General features: G+C 44.6%; 1 protein-coding gene across 1 annotated transcript; it reads left to right on the top strand.

Moving 5' to 3' along the window:
* Positions 1–9136: 9136 nt before the first annotated feature.
* Positions 9137–11560, top strand: LOC138852251 (uncharacterized). The gene is made up of 2 exons (XM_070081997.1): positions 9137–11299; positions 11436–11560. The coding sequence occupies exon 1, from the start codon at positions 9888–9890 to the stop codon at positions 11265–11267; it is 1380 nt and encodes a 459-aa protein (XP_069938098.1). The 5' UTR covers positions 9137–9887; the 3' UTR covers positions 11268–11299; positions 11436–11560.
* The last annotated feature ends 4778 nt before the right edge of the window (positions 11561–16338 follow it).

Genomic DNA, 16338 nt, shown 5'->3' with positions numbered 1-16338 from the left:
GATGGAATCAGCTGTTTTAATATCATCTTGAGGGTGCAGGAGCCTTCCGGGAGCCCCTCGTGTGGGCCCTCCCTCCACACTCCCTTGGTCGCTGCATGTACCGTGCCGTATTTACCAAAAACTTTCCGAATAACATACTCCTCCGCCTCAAAAGGCACGTTCCTTACTCTGACTCAGGTGACGTATGTGGAGACGTCATGCAGGCATACCTCTACGGCTGAATTCACCGCCATTTTCCTCTCTTGAAAAGCTTCTACAATCATGGAGTAAAAGCCGGCATTTGCGAATTTTACAAAAAACCTCGACATCCCATTGAGAGCCACACCATATAATTCCTCAGTGGGGATGCCATAGACGTCGCGACTAATGGTAGGCAATAAGACATGCATCGTTGCACCACTGAGAGAGCCACGAATGAATTCAACACAGACTGTGTTTACTTTTCTACCCTGACGATCCGCCATCTTGCATACTGTAGTACACGGTTCGCCACCAGGTGTAAGCAAGAGCAGGCTCAGAAAGCGTCCTCTCAGCCCGCAGGTTGAGAGATGAAAAAATTTCGTCCACATATTAGGTGAGAGGGAGTCAGGATCTCCGCGTCAGGAGTGTTGCTCATGAATGACAGAGGGCGATTGTTTACCCGATTCTCTGCCTCCACCAACACTGCATGGAATTCTTTCAAATTAATTCTCTTCCTGTGTAGCACCTTACGAAGACATCTTTTCTCTGTACCTATCATTCTTTCGTACAATCCTCCCTGCCAGGGGGCTCCGGAAGTAATAAATTTCCAGACACACCCTCGCTGGGTCAACAAAGATTGTACATCATCACTCTTATTTAATTCCATCAAGTGTTGAGCACCCGCTACAAAATTGGTGGCATTATCTGAGATCATCAATCTTGGACAGGATCGTCTAGCTGCAAATTTCCGGAACAGCTGTATGAACTGTTCTGCAGACAAGTCCTGAGCCACTTCTAGATGAACCGCCCTAGTAGCTGTACAAGTAAATAGACATACATACACCTTCAAAGGAACACCATCTGAAGTATCTGTTAAAATTATTGGCCCACTATAGTCCACTCCGGTCACATCAAATGGTTTTACCAACTGCACGCGTTCCTTGGGCAATGGTGGAGGACCTGGGTACATGTAGGTTCTGGCGTCCACCTGGCGACATATTACACACGACTTGATAACCCTTTTTACACTTTGCCGTCCTTGTGGAATCCAGAAGGTTTCCCGAATACAGTTTAAGGTATCCTGTACCCCACCATGCATCACGTTATTATGGGCATTAAAGACAATCAAGGTTGTCAGGTGAGTTTATTTTTGGGCAGCAAGATAGGGTGTTTAGCATATTTCCCCAATTTAGCATTTTGTAACCTGCCTCTGCCCCTAATTACATCATCCTCTAAATACAGCCCCAGCTTTTCTACTATTGAGCCTTTCACAAATTTTTCTTCCATCATTAATTTAATCTCATCCCTGTACATTTCTTCTTTTACCCTCTGAAGCCAGTATCTCAGGGGATGGGGAAAATTATATGAGATATTCATCTTACTTATAAATTTAAACACTAACCTTGTCACGCTAATCAGCTTGGGTAAGGAAGAATACCTATTCATATAAATGGCTAAGGAGGGACTACAGCCTGGAGCGGTGTTAGTTTAAGTTAGTTTAATATGTTTATTATGCACCCCATACCCACAGGAAGACAGCAGCGAGTCATGGTACGTGGCGAGGTGTCAGAGTGGGCACCTGTGACCAGCGGGGTCCCGCAGGGGTCAGTCCTAGGACCAGTGCTGTTTCTGGTATTTGTGAACGACATGACGGAAGGAATAGACTCTGAGGTGTCCCTGTTTGCAGATGACGTGAAGTTGATGAGAAGAATTCACTCGATCGAAGACCAGGCAGAACTACAAAGGGATCTGGACAGGCTGCAGACCTGGTCCAGCAATTGGTTCCTGGAGTTCAATCCCACCAAGTGCAAAGTCATGAAGATTGGGGAAGGGCAAAGAAGGCCGCAGACGGAGTACAGTCTAGGGGGTCAGAGACTACAAACCTCACTCAAGGAAAAAGATCTTGGGGTGAGTATAACACCAGGCACATCTCCTGAAGCGCACATCAACCAAATAACTGCTGCAGCATATGGGCGCCTAGCAAACCTCAGAACAGCATTCCGACATCTTAATAAGGAATCATTCAGGACCCTGTACACCGTGTATGTTAGGCCCATATTGGAGTATGCGGCACCAGTTTGGAACCCACACCTAGCCAAGCACGTGAAGAAACTAGAGAAAGTGCAAAGGTTTGCAACAAGACTAGTCCCAGAGCTAAGAGGTATGTCCTACGAGGAGAGGTTAAGGAAAATCAACCTGACGACACTGGAGGACAGGAGAGATAGGGGGGACATGATAACGACATACAAAATACTGAGAGGAATTGACAAGGTGGACAAAGACAGGATGTTCCAGAGATTGGACACAGTAACAAGGGGACACAGTTGGAAGCTGAAGACACAGATGAATCACAGGGATGTTAGGAAGTATTTCTTCAGCCACAGAGTAGTCAGTAAGTGGAATAGTTTGGGCAGCGATGTAGTGGAGGCAGGATCCATACATAGCTTTAAGCAGAGGTATGATAAAGCTCACGGCTCAGGGAGAGTGACCTAGTAGCGATCAGTGAAGAGGCGGGGCCAGGAGCTCGGACTCGACCCCCGCAACCTCAACTAGGTGAGTACAACTAGGTGAGTACACACACACACACACTCACACACACACTCACACACATTTTTGGTATATGTGAACGACATGATGGAAGGGTTAGACTCAGAAGTGTCCCTGTTTGCAGATGATGTGAAGTTAATGAGGAGAATTAAATCTGATGAGGACCAGGCAGGACTTCAAAGAGACCTGGACAGACTGGACACCTGGTCCAGCAAATGGCTTCTCGAATTTAATCCTGCCAAGTGCAAAGTTATGAAGATCGGAGAAGGGCACAGAAGACCACAGACAGAGTATAGGCTAGGTGGCCAAAGACTGCAAACCTCACTCAAGGAGAAAGATCTTGGGGTGAGTATAACACCGAGCATGTCTCCGGAAGCACACATCAATCAGATAACTATTGCAGCATATGGGCGCCTGGCAAACCTGAGAACAGCATTCCGATACCTTAGTAAGGAATCGTTCAAGACACTGTACACCGTGTATGTCAGGCCCATACTGGAGTATGTAGCACCTGTTTGGAACCCGCACTTGATAAAGCACGTCAAGAAACTAGAGAAAGTACAAAGGTTTGCAACAAGGTTAGTTCCAGAGCTAAGGGGAATGTCCTATGAAGAAAGATTAAGGGAAATCGGCCTGACGACACTGGAGGACAGGAGGGTCAGGGGAGATATGATAACGACATATAAAATACTGCGTGGAATAGACAAGGTGGACAAAGACAGGATGTTCCAGGGAGGGGACACAGAAACAAGAGGCCACAATTGGAAGTTGAAGACACAAATGAGTCAGAGAGATATTAGGAAGTATTTCTTCAGTCATAGAGTTTTAAGGCAGTGGAATAGCCTAGAAAATGACGTAGTGGAGGCAGGAACCATACACAGTTTTATGACAAGGTTTGATAAAGCTCATGGAGCGGGGAGAGAGAGGGCCCAGTAGCAACCGGTGAAGAGGCGGGGCCAGGAGCTGAGTCTCGACCCCTGCAACCACAATTAGGTGAGTACACACACACACACACACACACACACAGACGCACAGACGCACACACACACACACACACACACACACACACACACACACATGGTAATGCATTATTTACAGCTAGCAAAGTCAGGGTATTTCTCCAGAATGGTCTGTAATATATCACTGTGGATAAAATACTTAGCCATTTCTTGAACATTTCTGAGTGAGTTGTTTCTAAATTCACTAATTTGATCACACTCCAGTACATAATGACGCAGGGTGTGACAATAGTCCATCTGGCAAAGTTTACATTTCGTTTGGTCTACATCTGGTGGTGGTGATTTAACCTGCCAAAGATACTTGTAACCCAGCCGGAGCCGGGCAGTAGTGACATCCAAGAGTCTGCTTATTTTGTTGGATGCACCATAGACATGTGGCTCCTCCTGCATGATAGAATGATGATAGATGGACTCACTGGTGTCAATCTCCCTGAGTCTTAAGTCCATAAAATTCAGTTGAAGTTCTTTTCGTATTATTGTTCTCAAACTACTACCTGACAAGCCAAGATTGTAATCTACTCCCTCTTTGAAAGCATACAGCTTAGCCAATTCATCAGTTCTATCATGCATCTGAAGACCAATGTGAGATGGAATCCACAGCATGTGCACTCTGACTCCACTGTCCACAATCCTACCATACCTGTGTCTGGCTTCTGACACAAGCATGACACAATCCTACCATACCTGTGTCTGGCTTCTGACACAAGCATGACACAATCCTACCATACCTGTGTCTGGCTTCTGACAAGCATGACACAATACTACCATACCTGTGTCTGGCTTCTGACACAAGCATGACACAATGTCCACAGTCCTACCATACCTGTGTCTGGCTTCTGACACAAGCATGTCCACAATCTTACCATACCTGTGTCTGGCTTCTGACACAAGCATACACATCTTACCATACCTGTGTCTGGCTTCTGACACAAGCATCTACCATACCTGTGTCTGGCTTCTGACACAAGCATGACACAATCCTACCATACCTGTGTCTGGCTTCTGACACAAGCATGACACAATACTTCTACCATACCTGTGTCTGGCTTCTGACACAAGTACAATGACCATACCTGTGTCTGGCTTCTGACACAAGTACACAATACCATACCTGTGTATGGCTTCTGACACAAGCATTACACAATCTTACCATACCTGTGTCTGGCTTCTGACACAAGCATGACACAATCTTACCATACCTGTGTCTGGCTTCTGACACAAGCATGACACAATCTTACCATACCTGTGTCTGGCTTCTGACACAAGCATTACACTACCATACCTGTGTCTGGCTTCTGACACAAGCATGACACAATACCATACCTGTGTCTGGCTTCTGACACAAGCATGACACAATCTTACCATACCTGTGTCTGGCTTCTGACACAAGCATGCCACAATCTTACCATACCTGTGTCTGGCTTCTGACACAAGCATGACACAATCTTACCATACCTGTGTCTGGCTTCTGACACAAGCATGACACAATCTTACCATACCTGTGTCTGGCTTCTGACACAAGCATGACACAATCTTACCATACCTGTGTCTGGCTTCTGACACAAGCATGACACAATCTTACCATACCTGTGTCTGGCTTCTGACACAAGCATGACACAATCTTACCATACCTGTGTCTGGCTTCTGACACAAGCATGACACAATCTTACCATACCTGTGTCTGGCTTCTGACACAAGCATGACACAATCTTACCATACCTGTGTCTGGCTTCTGACACAAGCATGCCATACTCTTACCATACCTATGTCTGGCTTCTGACACAAGCATGCCACAATCTTACCATACCTGTGTCTGGCTTCTGACACAAGCATGACACAATCTTACCATACCTGTGTCTGGCTTCTGACACAAGCATGACACAATGTCTTACCATACCTGTGTCTGGCTTCTGACACAAGCTATGACACAATCCTACCATACCTGTGTCTGGCTTCTGACACAAGTATGACACAATCCTACCATACCTGTGTCTGGCTTCTGACACAAGCATGACACACATCCTACCATACCTGTGTCTGGCTTCTGACACAAGCTGACACTGTCCACAGTCCTACCATACCTGTGTCTGGCTTCTGACACAAGCATGACACAATCCTACCATACCTGTGTCTGGCTTCTGACACAAGCATGACACACAGTCCTACCATACCTGTGTCTGGCTTCTGACACAAGCATGACACTGTCCACAGTCTTACCATACCTGTGTCTGGCTTCTGACACAAGTATGACACTGTCCACAGTCCTACCATACCTGTGTCTGGCTTCTGACACAAGTATGACACTGTCCACAGTTCTACCATACCTGTGTCTGGCTTCTGACACAAGCTTGACACACAGTCTTACCATACCTGTGTCTGGCTTCTGACACAAGCTGACACTGACACAGTCTACCATACCTGTGTCTGGCTTCTGACACAAGCATGACACACATCTTACCATACCTGTGTCTGGCTTCTGACACAAGCATGACACTGTCCACAGTCTACCATACCTGTGTCTGGCTTCTGACACAAGCATGACACACAGTCTTACCATACCTGTGTCTGGCTTCTGACACAAGCATGACACAATCCTACCATACCTGTGTCTGGCTTCTGACACAAGCATGACACAATCCTACCATACCTGTGTCTGGCTTCTGACACAAGCATGACACAATCCTACCATACCTGTGTCTGGCTTCTGACACAAGCATGACACAATGTCCACAGTACCATACCTGTGTCTGGCTTCTGACACAAGCATGACACAATCTTACCATACCTGTCTCTGGCTTCTGACACAAGCATGACATAATCTTACCATACCTGTGTCTGGCTTCTGACACAAGTATGACACAATCTACCATACCTGTGTCTGGCTTCTGACACAAGCATGACACAATCTACCATACCTGTGTCTGGCTTCTGACACAAGCATGACACATCCACAGTCTACCATACCTGTGTCTGGCTTCTGACACAAGCATGACATAATCTACCATACCTGTGTCTGGCTTCTGACACAAGCATGACACAATGTCCACTTACCATACCTGTGTCTGGCTTCTGACACAAGCATGACACAAACAGTCCTACCATACCTGTGTCTGGCTTCTGACACAAGCATGACACAATCCTACCATACCTGTGTCTGGCTTCTGACACAAGCATGACACAATCTTACCATACCTGTGTCTGGCTTCTGACAAGCATGACACAATCTTACCATGCATGTGTCTGGCTTCTGACACAAGCATGACACAATCTTACCATACCTGTGTCTGGCTTCTGACACAAGCATGACACTGTCCAATCCTACCATACCTGTGTCTGGCTTCTGACACAAGCACTGTCCACAATCTTACCATACATATGTCTGGTTTCTGACAAGCATGACACAATCTTACCATGCCTGTGTCTGGCTTCTGACACAAGCATGACACAATCCTACCATACCTGTGTCTGGCTTCTGACACGAGCTATGACACAATCCTACCATACCTGTGTCTGGCTTCTGACACAAGCATGTCCACAATCTACCATACCTGTGTCTGGCTTCTGACACAAGCATGACACAATCTACCATACCTGTGTCTGGCTTCTGACACAAGCATGACACAATCTACCATACCTGTGTCTGGCTTCTGACACAAGCACTGCCACAATCTACCATACCTGTGTCTGGCTTCTGACACAAGCATGACACAATCCTACCATACCTGTGTCTGGCTTCTGACACAAGCATGACACAATCCTACCATACCTGTGTCTGGCTTCTGACACAAGCTATGACACAATGTCCACAGTCCTACCATACCTGTGTCTGGCTTCTGACACAAGCATGACACAATACTACCATACCTGTGTCTGGCTTCTGACACAAGCATGACACAATACTACCATACCTGTGTCTGGCTTCTGACACAAGCATGACACAATCTTACCATACCTGTGTCTGACTTCTGACACAAGCTTGACACAATCTTACCATACCTGTGTCTGGCTTCTGACACAAGCATGACACAATCTTACCATACCTGTGTCTGGCTTCTGACACAAGCATGACACAATCTTACCATACCTGTGTCTGGCTTCTGACACAAGCATGACACAATCTTACCATACCTGTGTCTGACTTCTGACACAAGCATGCCACAATCTTACCATACCTGTGTCTGGCTTCTGACACAAGCATGACACAATCTTACCATACCTGTGTCTGACTTCTGACACAAGCATGACACAATCCTACCATACCTGTGTCTGACTTCTGACACAAGCTTGACACAATCTTACCATACCTGTGTCTGGCTTCTGACACAAGCATGACACAATCTTACCATACCTGTGTCTGGCTTCTGACACAAGCATGCCACAATCTTACCATACCTGTGTCTGGCTTCTGACACAAGCATGACACAATCTTACCATACCTGTGTCTGACTTCTGACACAAGCATGACACAATCCTACCATACCTGTGTCTGACTTCTGACACAAGCAGGTCACAAGCTTACCATACCCGAGTCTGAGCCTAGAGATACACCAAAAAATCGAAAAATATGAAAAATGAGTTAATCTTACCGAAAAATAGAGCAAAGATCTGGCAACATTTTGGTGTGCGTCTCGTCTCTGTACGATAATTACATAAAAAGCTATCGTAATTATAACAATGGTAACTACGTCATCAGCGCGGCCCAGCTCACGTCATAACAATACCACGTGCTCCAGCGCGACTCGCTTCATAAAACAGTATCACAGGTATTTTTTTTCCTTTCTTTTTGGTGTATTTTTGCGCTAGATCTTCTAAATAGTAACTGGCAACCATCAGGTTAGCTGTGAGAAGGAGCTGCTCACACCATCTCAAGTCAAAGCCGACTGGAAGGCAGAAGAGAGAGGTGTGTTACTTTGTCTGACAGCTGACTACCCTTGGGACGTTACTTTTTGCCTTTCATTGTATACATTTTTGGTACACAATGCCTGCAAAGAAGAAACAGTTTGCCTATAACATTAGCAGGAAGAGGAGAAGGAACATAGAAGCAATGATAAGGGCTAAACAAGCAAAGAGAGCAGCGGCAGCAGCTGCTGTGGGTGGTGACGCCGCCACCACGTGGTGACGCCGCCACCATGCTAGTACCACCACGTGGTGACGCCGCCACCATGCTAGTACCACCACGTGGTGACGCCGCCACCATGCTAGTACCACCACCCTCCTCTCAAGACCTATCCTTGTTCACTGCTACTCAACTATTGGATATTTCATGTTCAGAAACAAGCAAGACAAAATATAGGAGCCCCGCAAAGATGCCCACCTCCACCACGGCTGCTACTACCACAACTACCTCCACCTCCACTGCTGCTACTACCACAACTACTACCCTGCAACTACTACCTCCACTGCTGCTACTACCACAACTACTACCTCCACTGCTGCTACTACCACAACTACTACCTCCACTGCTACTACTACCACAACTACTACCTCCATGGCCCTCTCTACGGCCACTGTCACGACTACTACCTCCACGGCCACTCCATATGTGGCCACCAAACGTTCACGTGGTCGACCCAGAAAAAACGTACCTGTGGCCACACGACGTACCTGTGGCCGACCAAAAGGATCTAAGAGCAAAAGACGTCCCAATTACTTTATATTGATCCCGTATGAGGCCAGCACCTCCACCACCACCCAAGATGTGGCCACCAGCAGCACCACTACGCAAGATGTGGCCACCAGCACCTCCACGGCCACTTCATCTCGTATGACCACATCTGTGGCCAGCACCTCCACTGCCACCCCAGATGTGGCCAACAACTCAGATATTGATACTAGTGTTGTGAGTGATAATCCAGTCTCAACACCTGCATCTGCTCAGGTGTCAAGTGCCACAAAGCGAGTGTCATTATTTAGTAATGTAATTCCCGAGTTTAGTGACGTAAATATGAAGATAATCGATTGTAATAAATTATATAATACTGTCTTATCGCGAATGTTTTGCACGGAGTGTTGGGTTGAAATAATGAAAACTAAATATTACAACATCTAGAGACAGTTATTGTTCTAGAGTGTCCTGAGTGTGGACATCAGTTGGGGGAAATACCTGGTGTGAATAATGTAGAGAATGAGATAACTGGCAGGATGGTGTATGGGGAAATGGCAGCTGGTGAAGGATACAGTGCACTTGCTCGTAGAAATGCATTGTGCACTCTTCCATATATCACTCTAGAAACATACAATAAATATGCGTCTATAATAACAGAAAAATGTATCGAGTCATGCCAGAAAATACTTGCTGAATCTAGGGACATTATTGTTCAGGAATATGCCAAATTGAAAATTGAACCAGATGTCAATGGAATTCTTGACATTGATGTAACATATGACGGAACATGGCACAAAAGGGGACATCACTCAAATATAGGCATTGGTATCGCTATCGATGTAGTGACGAAATTAGTGATTGACTACCAAGTTTTGTGCAAATACTGTCATGTGTGTGCCTATATGGAAAGTTCTTACAGCAAACAGACAACATCTCTTGAAAAATATGAACAATATAAAAATGAACACGAACATAAATGCTACATAAACTATTCAGGAACAGCTGCAAAGATGGAAAGTGATGCAGCAGCAATAATTTGGCAACGATCTCTTGACAAAAAATTGAGATACAAAACAATAGTGAGTGACGGTGACAGCAGTACGTATAAAACCATTGTTGACCTCAACGATGGTGAGGGTCCGTATCCAGGTGTAAATGTTGAAAAACAGGAATGTATCAATCACTATTCAAAACGTCTAAAGAACAGACTAACAAATTTAGTGAAGTCACACTATGTTGAGAATGAATTGAAGCCTGGAATGAAGAGGAAGGAGTTCGCCATGAAGAAAAAGGGCATGCTGACAGACTTTGTAATTGATAAGTTAGCACAGTACTTTCATAAGAACCTGAGAGAGAAGATCGGTCATGGAGTTGAGGATATGAGGAATTCTATCATGGCAAGCTTCTTCCATTGTTCCTCAACTGATGAAAAACCTCAGCATCACCTTTGCCCAACAGGTGATAAATCCTGGTGTTTCTACCAGAAAGCAGCAGCAGCAGACCTTCCTCCACCATCTCACACCAAGATGAAAGTGCAGTTCCAACTGGAACCTGCATACCTGGAGGAGGTGCATAATGTCTACAAAGACCTAACATCAGATGAAATGATGCAGCGTTGTGTAAAAGGCAGAACGCAAAACTCTAATGAAAGTCTGCATCAACGCATATGGTCTTACAGCAATAAAGCCAAATATCAAACCAAGAGGCATGCTGATTTCGCAGTCAGCCATGCTGTTGCTGACTACAATGCTGGATATGTGAGGAGCTGTCTGGACATACCACTGGGCTACAGACGTTCAGCAGTGACTCAAGCACAACTTGAATTAATGGAGAAGCGCATGAAGGAAAAACGAAACCAAAGTGGAAAGAAGAGGAAAAGGGAGCTGGACACGTCCTACGAGCCTGGAGGACATTAGATAATCATGTGTCCACCTACATCCAGTCAAAGGTACGTAATTATTAGTGTTTTTTTTGGTATATTTATGTATTGTTATATGTATAAATATCATATATGGGTGCAATTACATGTATCTGTACATAATCACTGGGAATAGGATTTTGAGAATTCATTTCTTTCTTTTCAGATTGATTGGGATGGATTGTTATGATTGGCCGGCCACCAGAGAACTTCAGGATAAAGGGATCTTCATGGAACTTCAGGAATAATGTCTATATAACCAGTTCTACTCTCAATAAACGTATAAAGGCACTATGAGTATTTTGACCCACTGTATAGTAATGTTCAATGTATTTGTTGAGTTTTTTCAAAAGTGCATTTATTTGTATTTTTCTGAGGTAAAACCATTATTGATGAACCCATCATTCTGAATTTTACAAAAGTTATTCAGGGGACCCCCTCAAGGAAGGTTCCTTGATGTTGGTGAGGGGCTCTTGATTTAGGGAATTGGATCTGTGCTCCAGTTCCCTGAATTAAGCCTGAATGCCTTCCACATCCCCCCCCCCCAGGCGCTGTATAATCCTCCGGGTTTAGCGCTTCCTCCTTGATTATATTGTGGCTTAGCGCTTCTTTTTGATTATAATAATAATCCTTGATTATAATAATAATAATAATATTCAGGGGACCCTGTTTGAATTTGCAACGAAGCTGTCTTGGGTAATAATCCCTTCAGTTTTGCATAAGTGCAAAAAAAAAAAATGAAAATAAAGTCAAGACATAATAATATTTTTTTTTGGGTACCATATATTAGCCTGAGCTTGCTACCATCTGCAGCTCATAAGACTGCCATCCCCACGAGCCCCTTCGAGGCGGGGTAGATGGCAGACCAGAGGCCTAGCTTTCCAAGTGAGGGCGGGGAATGTGGCGAGGCCTGGGGACACTTGGTCCCAAAGATGAGGAGGTACTTGTACCTCCTCCCATGGGAGACTTAAGTCTCGAGACACTCCCCAGATAGGGAGCCAAGGCCGGGTCACCACTACTTGAAAAGACCTACCGGCGAATAAAAAAAAAAATTTTTTGTTACTAAAACATGTTATTACATTATTTCTAAACGTTAGGGTCAGGTGAGTTTTCGCCCCTCAAGGAAGGTTCCTTGATGTTGGTGAGGGGCTCTTGATTTAGGGAATTGGATCTGTGCTCCAGTTCCCCGAATTAAGCCTGAATGCCTTCCACATCCCCCCTCCAGGCGCTGTTATTATTAAAGATTAGCCGGTATTCTCCCGGCCCGGGCCTTTTCCAAGTGGTGGCCCGGCTTTGTCCCCTTTAGGCCCTAAGTCCCCACAAAGTACTCCTCATCTTTGGCCAACTGTCCCCAGGCCTAGCTAGGTCTGCTGCCATCCCCGCCTCAAGGGGGCTAATGGGAATGACAGTCTTATGAGCTAAAGGCTCGGGCTCAGGCACCTACCCTACCCTAGAAGGGTTAGGCATGGTGTCGATGTCCATAATCCTCCGGGTTTAGCGCTTCCCCCTTGATTATAATAATAATAATACAAGAAATTATAGTCATTTATATCAGGTAAGGTGACGGTGATGTGGGTGGCGAGTCTGCTCACAGTCCATATATATTTTGGAATTTTTCCCTTGTTTTTTATCGCTTTTTCTTGCATTATTCTTTCTAATATAATAATTGACTATTTGGCATAATAAAACAGTAGGTGGAGCTTATCTGTAGAGTGCCAGCCAACCAGGCACCATATGGGAACGCTCGGCTCCAGAGGGTGCCATTAGAAATCACTTCATTATTACGCTTATATCAGCTTATATATCAACTCTACGGCTTATTTATCTATCAGAATTTATCTAATATGATATAATAAACACTCTAAATAACATACAAACATGTTATATACTCTAGACTGAATAAAATAAGCCATAATACGACGAGAGATTATCGGGAATATTTCGATATAAATGAGTTACTCCTCTCCATGTCGTCTTTGAGTAAGAGAAAACGGTGTTTTGAAGTGGATAACTGCACTAGAACATCAGTTTACTAAGAAATACACCCAAACAAACGCGATTTTCGCGAAATTTTATTTTATTTTTTGAGACGGGGGGCTAGCCGGCGTTCCAGGCCAAAATCTCGGAAGTAACTTATTCACCTAATGTGCCTATTTCTGCCTTTATTACTTAATTAAATGGAATAATATTCACAGAAATTGTAGAATAATGATTTCTCTAATTACTCCCATTTAATTTTTGAAATATTCCAAATACTTTCGGAGTTATGTGGGAGTAAAAGGGCAGATTTTTTTTGCAACATTCCAGGAACTAACAAACTTTATTTATTTTTTGTGAAATAAAGATAAGTTATTTAGAGAAAAGGTTTTGAGGTAAATTCGTATAAGTATTGTACTCTCGGCACCAAGTGTCCAAACAACCTTACGTAGTCCCATATAGGACTATCGAGGGCAACATCGACACCATGCCTAATCCTTCTAGGGTAGGGTAGGTGCCTGAGTCCGAGCCTTTAGCTCACAAGACTGTCATTCCCATTTGCCCCCATGAGGCGGGGATGACAGACCAGAGAGGCCTAGCTAGGCCTGGGGACAGTTGGTCCCAAAGATGAGGAGGTACTTGTGCCTCCTCCCATGGGAGACTTAGGTCTCAGACACTCCCTAAAGAGGGAGCCAAGGCCGGGCCACCACTTGGAAAAGGCCCGGGCCGGGAGAATACCGGCAAATATTTAATAATAATAAAATCGAGGGCAAAGATAGACACCATGCCTAACCCTTCTAGGGTAGGGTAGGTGCCTGAGCCCGAGCCTTTAGCTCATAAGACTGTCATTCCCATTTGCCCCCTTGCGGCGGGGATGGCAGACCAGAGAGGCCTAGCTTGTGGCTAGGCCTGGGGACAGTTGGTCTCAAAGATGAGGTATTTGTGCCTCCTCCCATGGGAGACTTAGGTCTCAGACACTCCCTAAAGAGGGAGCCAAGGCCGGGCCACCACTTGGAAAAGGCCCGGGCCGGGAGAATACCGGCTAATCTTTAATAATAATAATAATCGAGGGCAACGATCGACACCATGCCTAACCCTTCTAGGGTAGGGTAGGTGCCCGAGTCAGCTTTTAGCTCATAAGACTGTCATTCCCATTTGCTCCCTTGGGGCGGGGATGGCAGACCAGAGAGGCCTAGCTTGTGGCTAGGCCTGGGGACAGTTGGTCCCAAAGATGAGGAGGTACTTGTGCCTCCTCTCATGGGAGACTTAGGTCTCAGACACTCCCTAAAGAGGGAGCCAAGGCCGGGCCACCACTTGGAAAAGGCCCGGGCCGGGAGAATACCGGCGAATCTTCAATAATAATAATAATCAAAGGCATTTTCAGTAAATCAGTCATTTTTCAGTCTTTTCTCAGTTGTTGTTTGAGGTATATTTTTGATAAATATTTTCAAGAAAGAGTGAAAACACTTTGTCTTGTGCACCAAAACTGGAGGAAATCCGACGGTAAACAAAAAAGCTACATTTTTTTTCCCCGAGGGCCCCCGAGGGGTCGGATCACCCTTTTTCTTTTTTCTTATTGTTATGTTATGTGGAAATATTTGTGAGTGTATATGGGTAACCTCTTTTGTGTCAGTTACAATGTGTTTTTATATTTTGTCAGTGTATGTTTTTTTTTTTATATTTTATTTAAAACTCAGGTACAAAATATATGGGTACATAATCAATATGTAACAAGATACAGACAGTGAAACGATAATCTGCAGTGACTACACAAATACCGAAGAAGCACTTATATAATAACATCAGAACTGGCTGCTGCACTCCAATCAAACACTACTTATATATATCGTGGAGTTCGACCGCGAGGCAGCTGCCAGGTGTGCCACAAGCAGTGTGTACTTAGTTCCTCAAGCTTCAACATCCGTGCACACGAGGGCCTGGGATCTTCAATCAACTTGGCGTCCACCAGGACGCTGACATGTCCCTAGGGCAGCTCTCCATCGGGCTGCTAACGGAGTCACTGGCTTCTTGGACCTCTTGGGGAGGGTCGATGGTGCTCGTGCAAGCAGCATATCCCTGGCCAACTTGCTGCTGTTTGCAATGGCTGTCTACCGAGGAGAGACAGGCACCTAGCAACATCTGTTGTTGGGGCATTGGATGAATTCCCTACTATGTTTGTTAACTGCTCATTACTCTGTAATTTGTCTATGATTGTAATCATGTCATAACGTGTTTATCATTCATTACCTTTGTAACTTGGTCATGATTATGACCAGATCTAGTTCATTACCTTTGTAACTTGCTCAGCTATCAAAACTTTGGAGTCCAGTCCCTGGACCAATTATGTACCTCTGTAATCTTTTGACTACCGCCCACAGGATGGGTATGGGGTGCATAATAAACATATTAAACTAACTGTACTGTGCTTCACGTTAAAAGATGGTCTTATAATAAACGATAGTCCTACCTATTAATGCTTACATTCCCCCCCCCCTTGAAAACATACCACTTTCACCTTAGTATACTCATTGACATCTCTTATACATTTATAAGAGCATTAAGCACTTCATTGACAACATACATAAACACAATCCAGCCATCTAAAAGGCTGACTATAATACAAGGAATGTCTGAACATGATGGCACACATCCACCAATGAAACCAATCCACACCCTAACCCTCATATACCCCATGATAACAACCAATATCGTGCACGGTGGTGGGTTTAATACACTACCACTGACACTTCAACCCCCCCCCACACATGCCTAGTAACTATGTCTGCCGTCACCACTCATAACCACCATCAGTCATTGAATTTAAAAATACATTAGAATACAATAAAATAAAGGAATATAAGAACCCCTTATCGACTCTGCCACAGAAAAATAAAAATTTTACATTTTCTAAATACATACTGCTGATTCATCTTTGTGATTACAAAATATCCCCCATCCCCTATGCTTTTTATCTCTTTAGTCCAAAGATAAATACCAGATTATACATTTCATCAATCAAAATTATATTACAATAAGCATAATAATATCAATACTTATCATCCGACTAATAGGTGTACATTATTATCACCCTG

This window comes from Cherax quadricarinatus, unplaced genomic scaffold (genome assembly GCF_038502225.1).
Source record: "Cherax quadricarinatus isolate ZL_2023a unplaced genomic scaffold, ASM3850222v1 Contig5819, whole genome shotgun sequence".
NCBI classification, from domain to species: domain Eukaryota; kingdom Metazoa; phylum Arthropoda; class Malacostraca; order Decapoda; family Parastacidae; genus Cherax; species Cherax quadricarinatus.
Note: the sequence above shows the minus strand (reverse complement) of the source record. Positions and strands in the feature narration are given on the sequence as shown.

Bases quoted from the DNA above. Each gene is read 5' to 3' on its own strand.
- LOC138852251 (XM_070081997.1), top strand. From the start codon at position 9,888: ATGGTGTATGGGGAAATGGCAGCTGGTGAAGGATACAGTGCACTTGCT.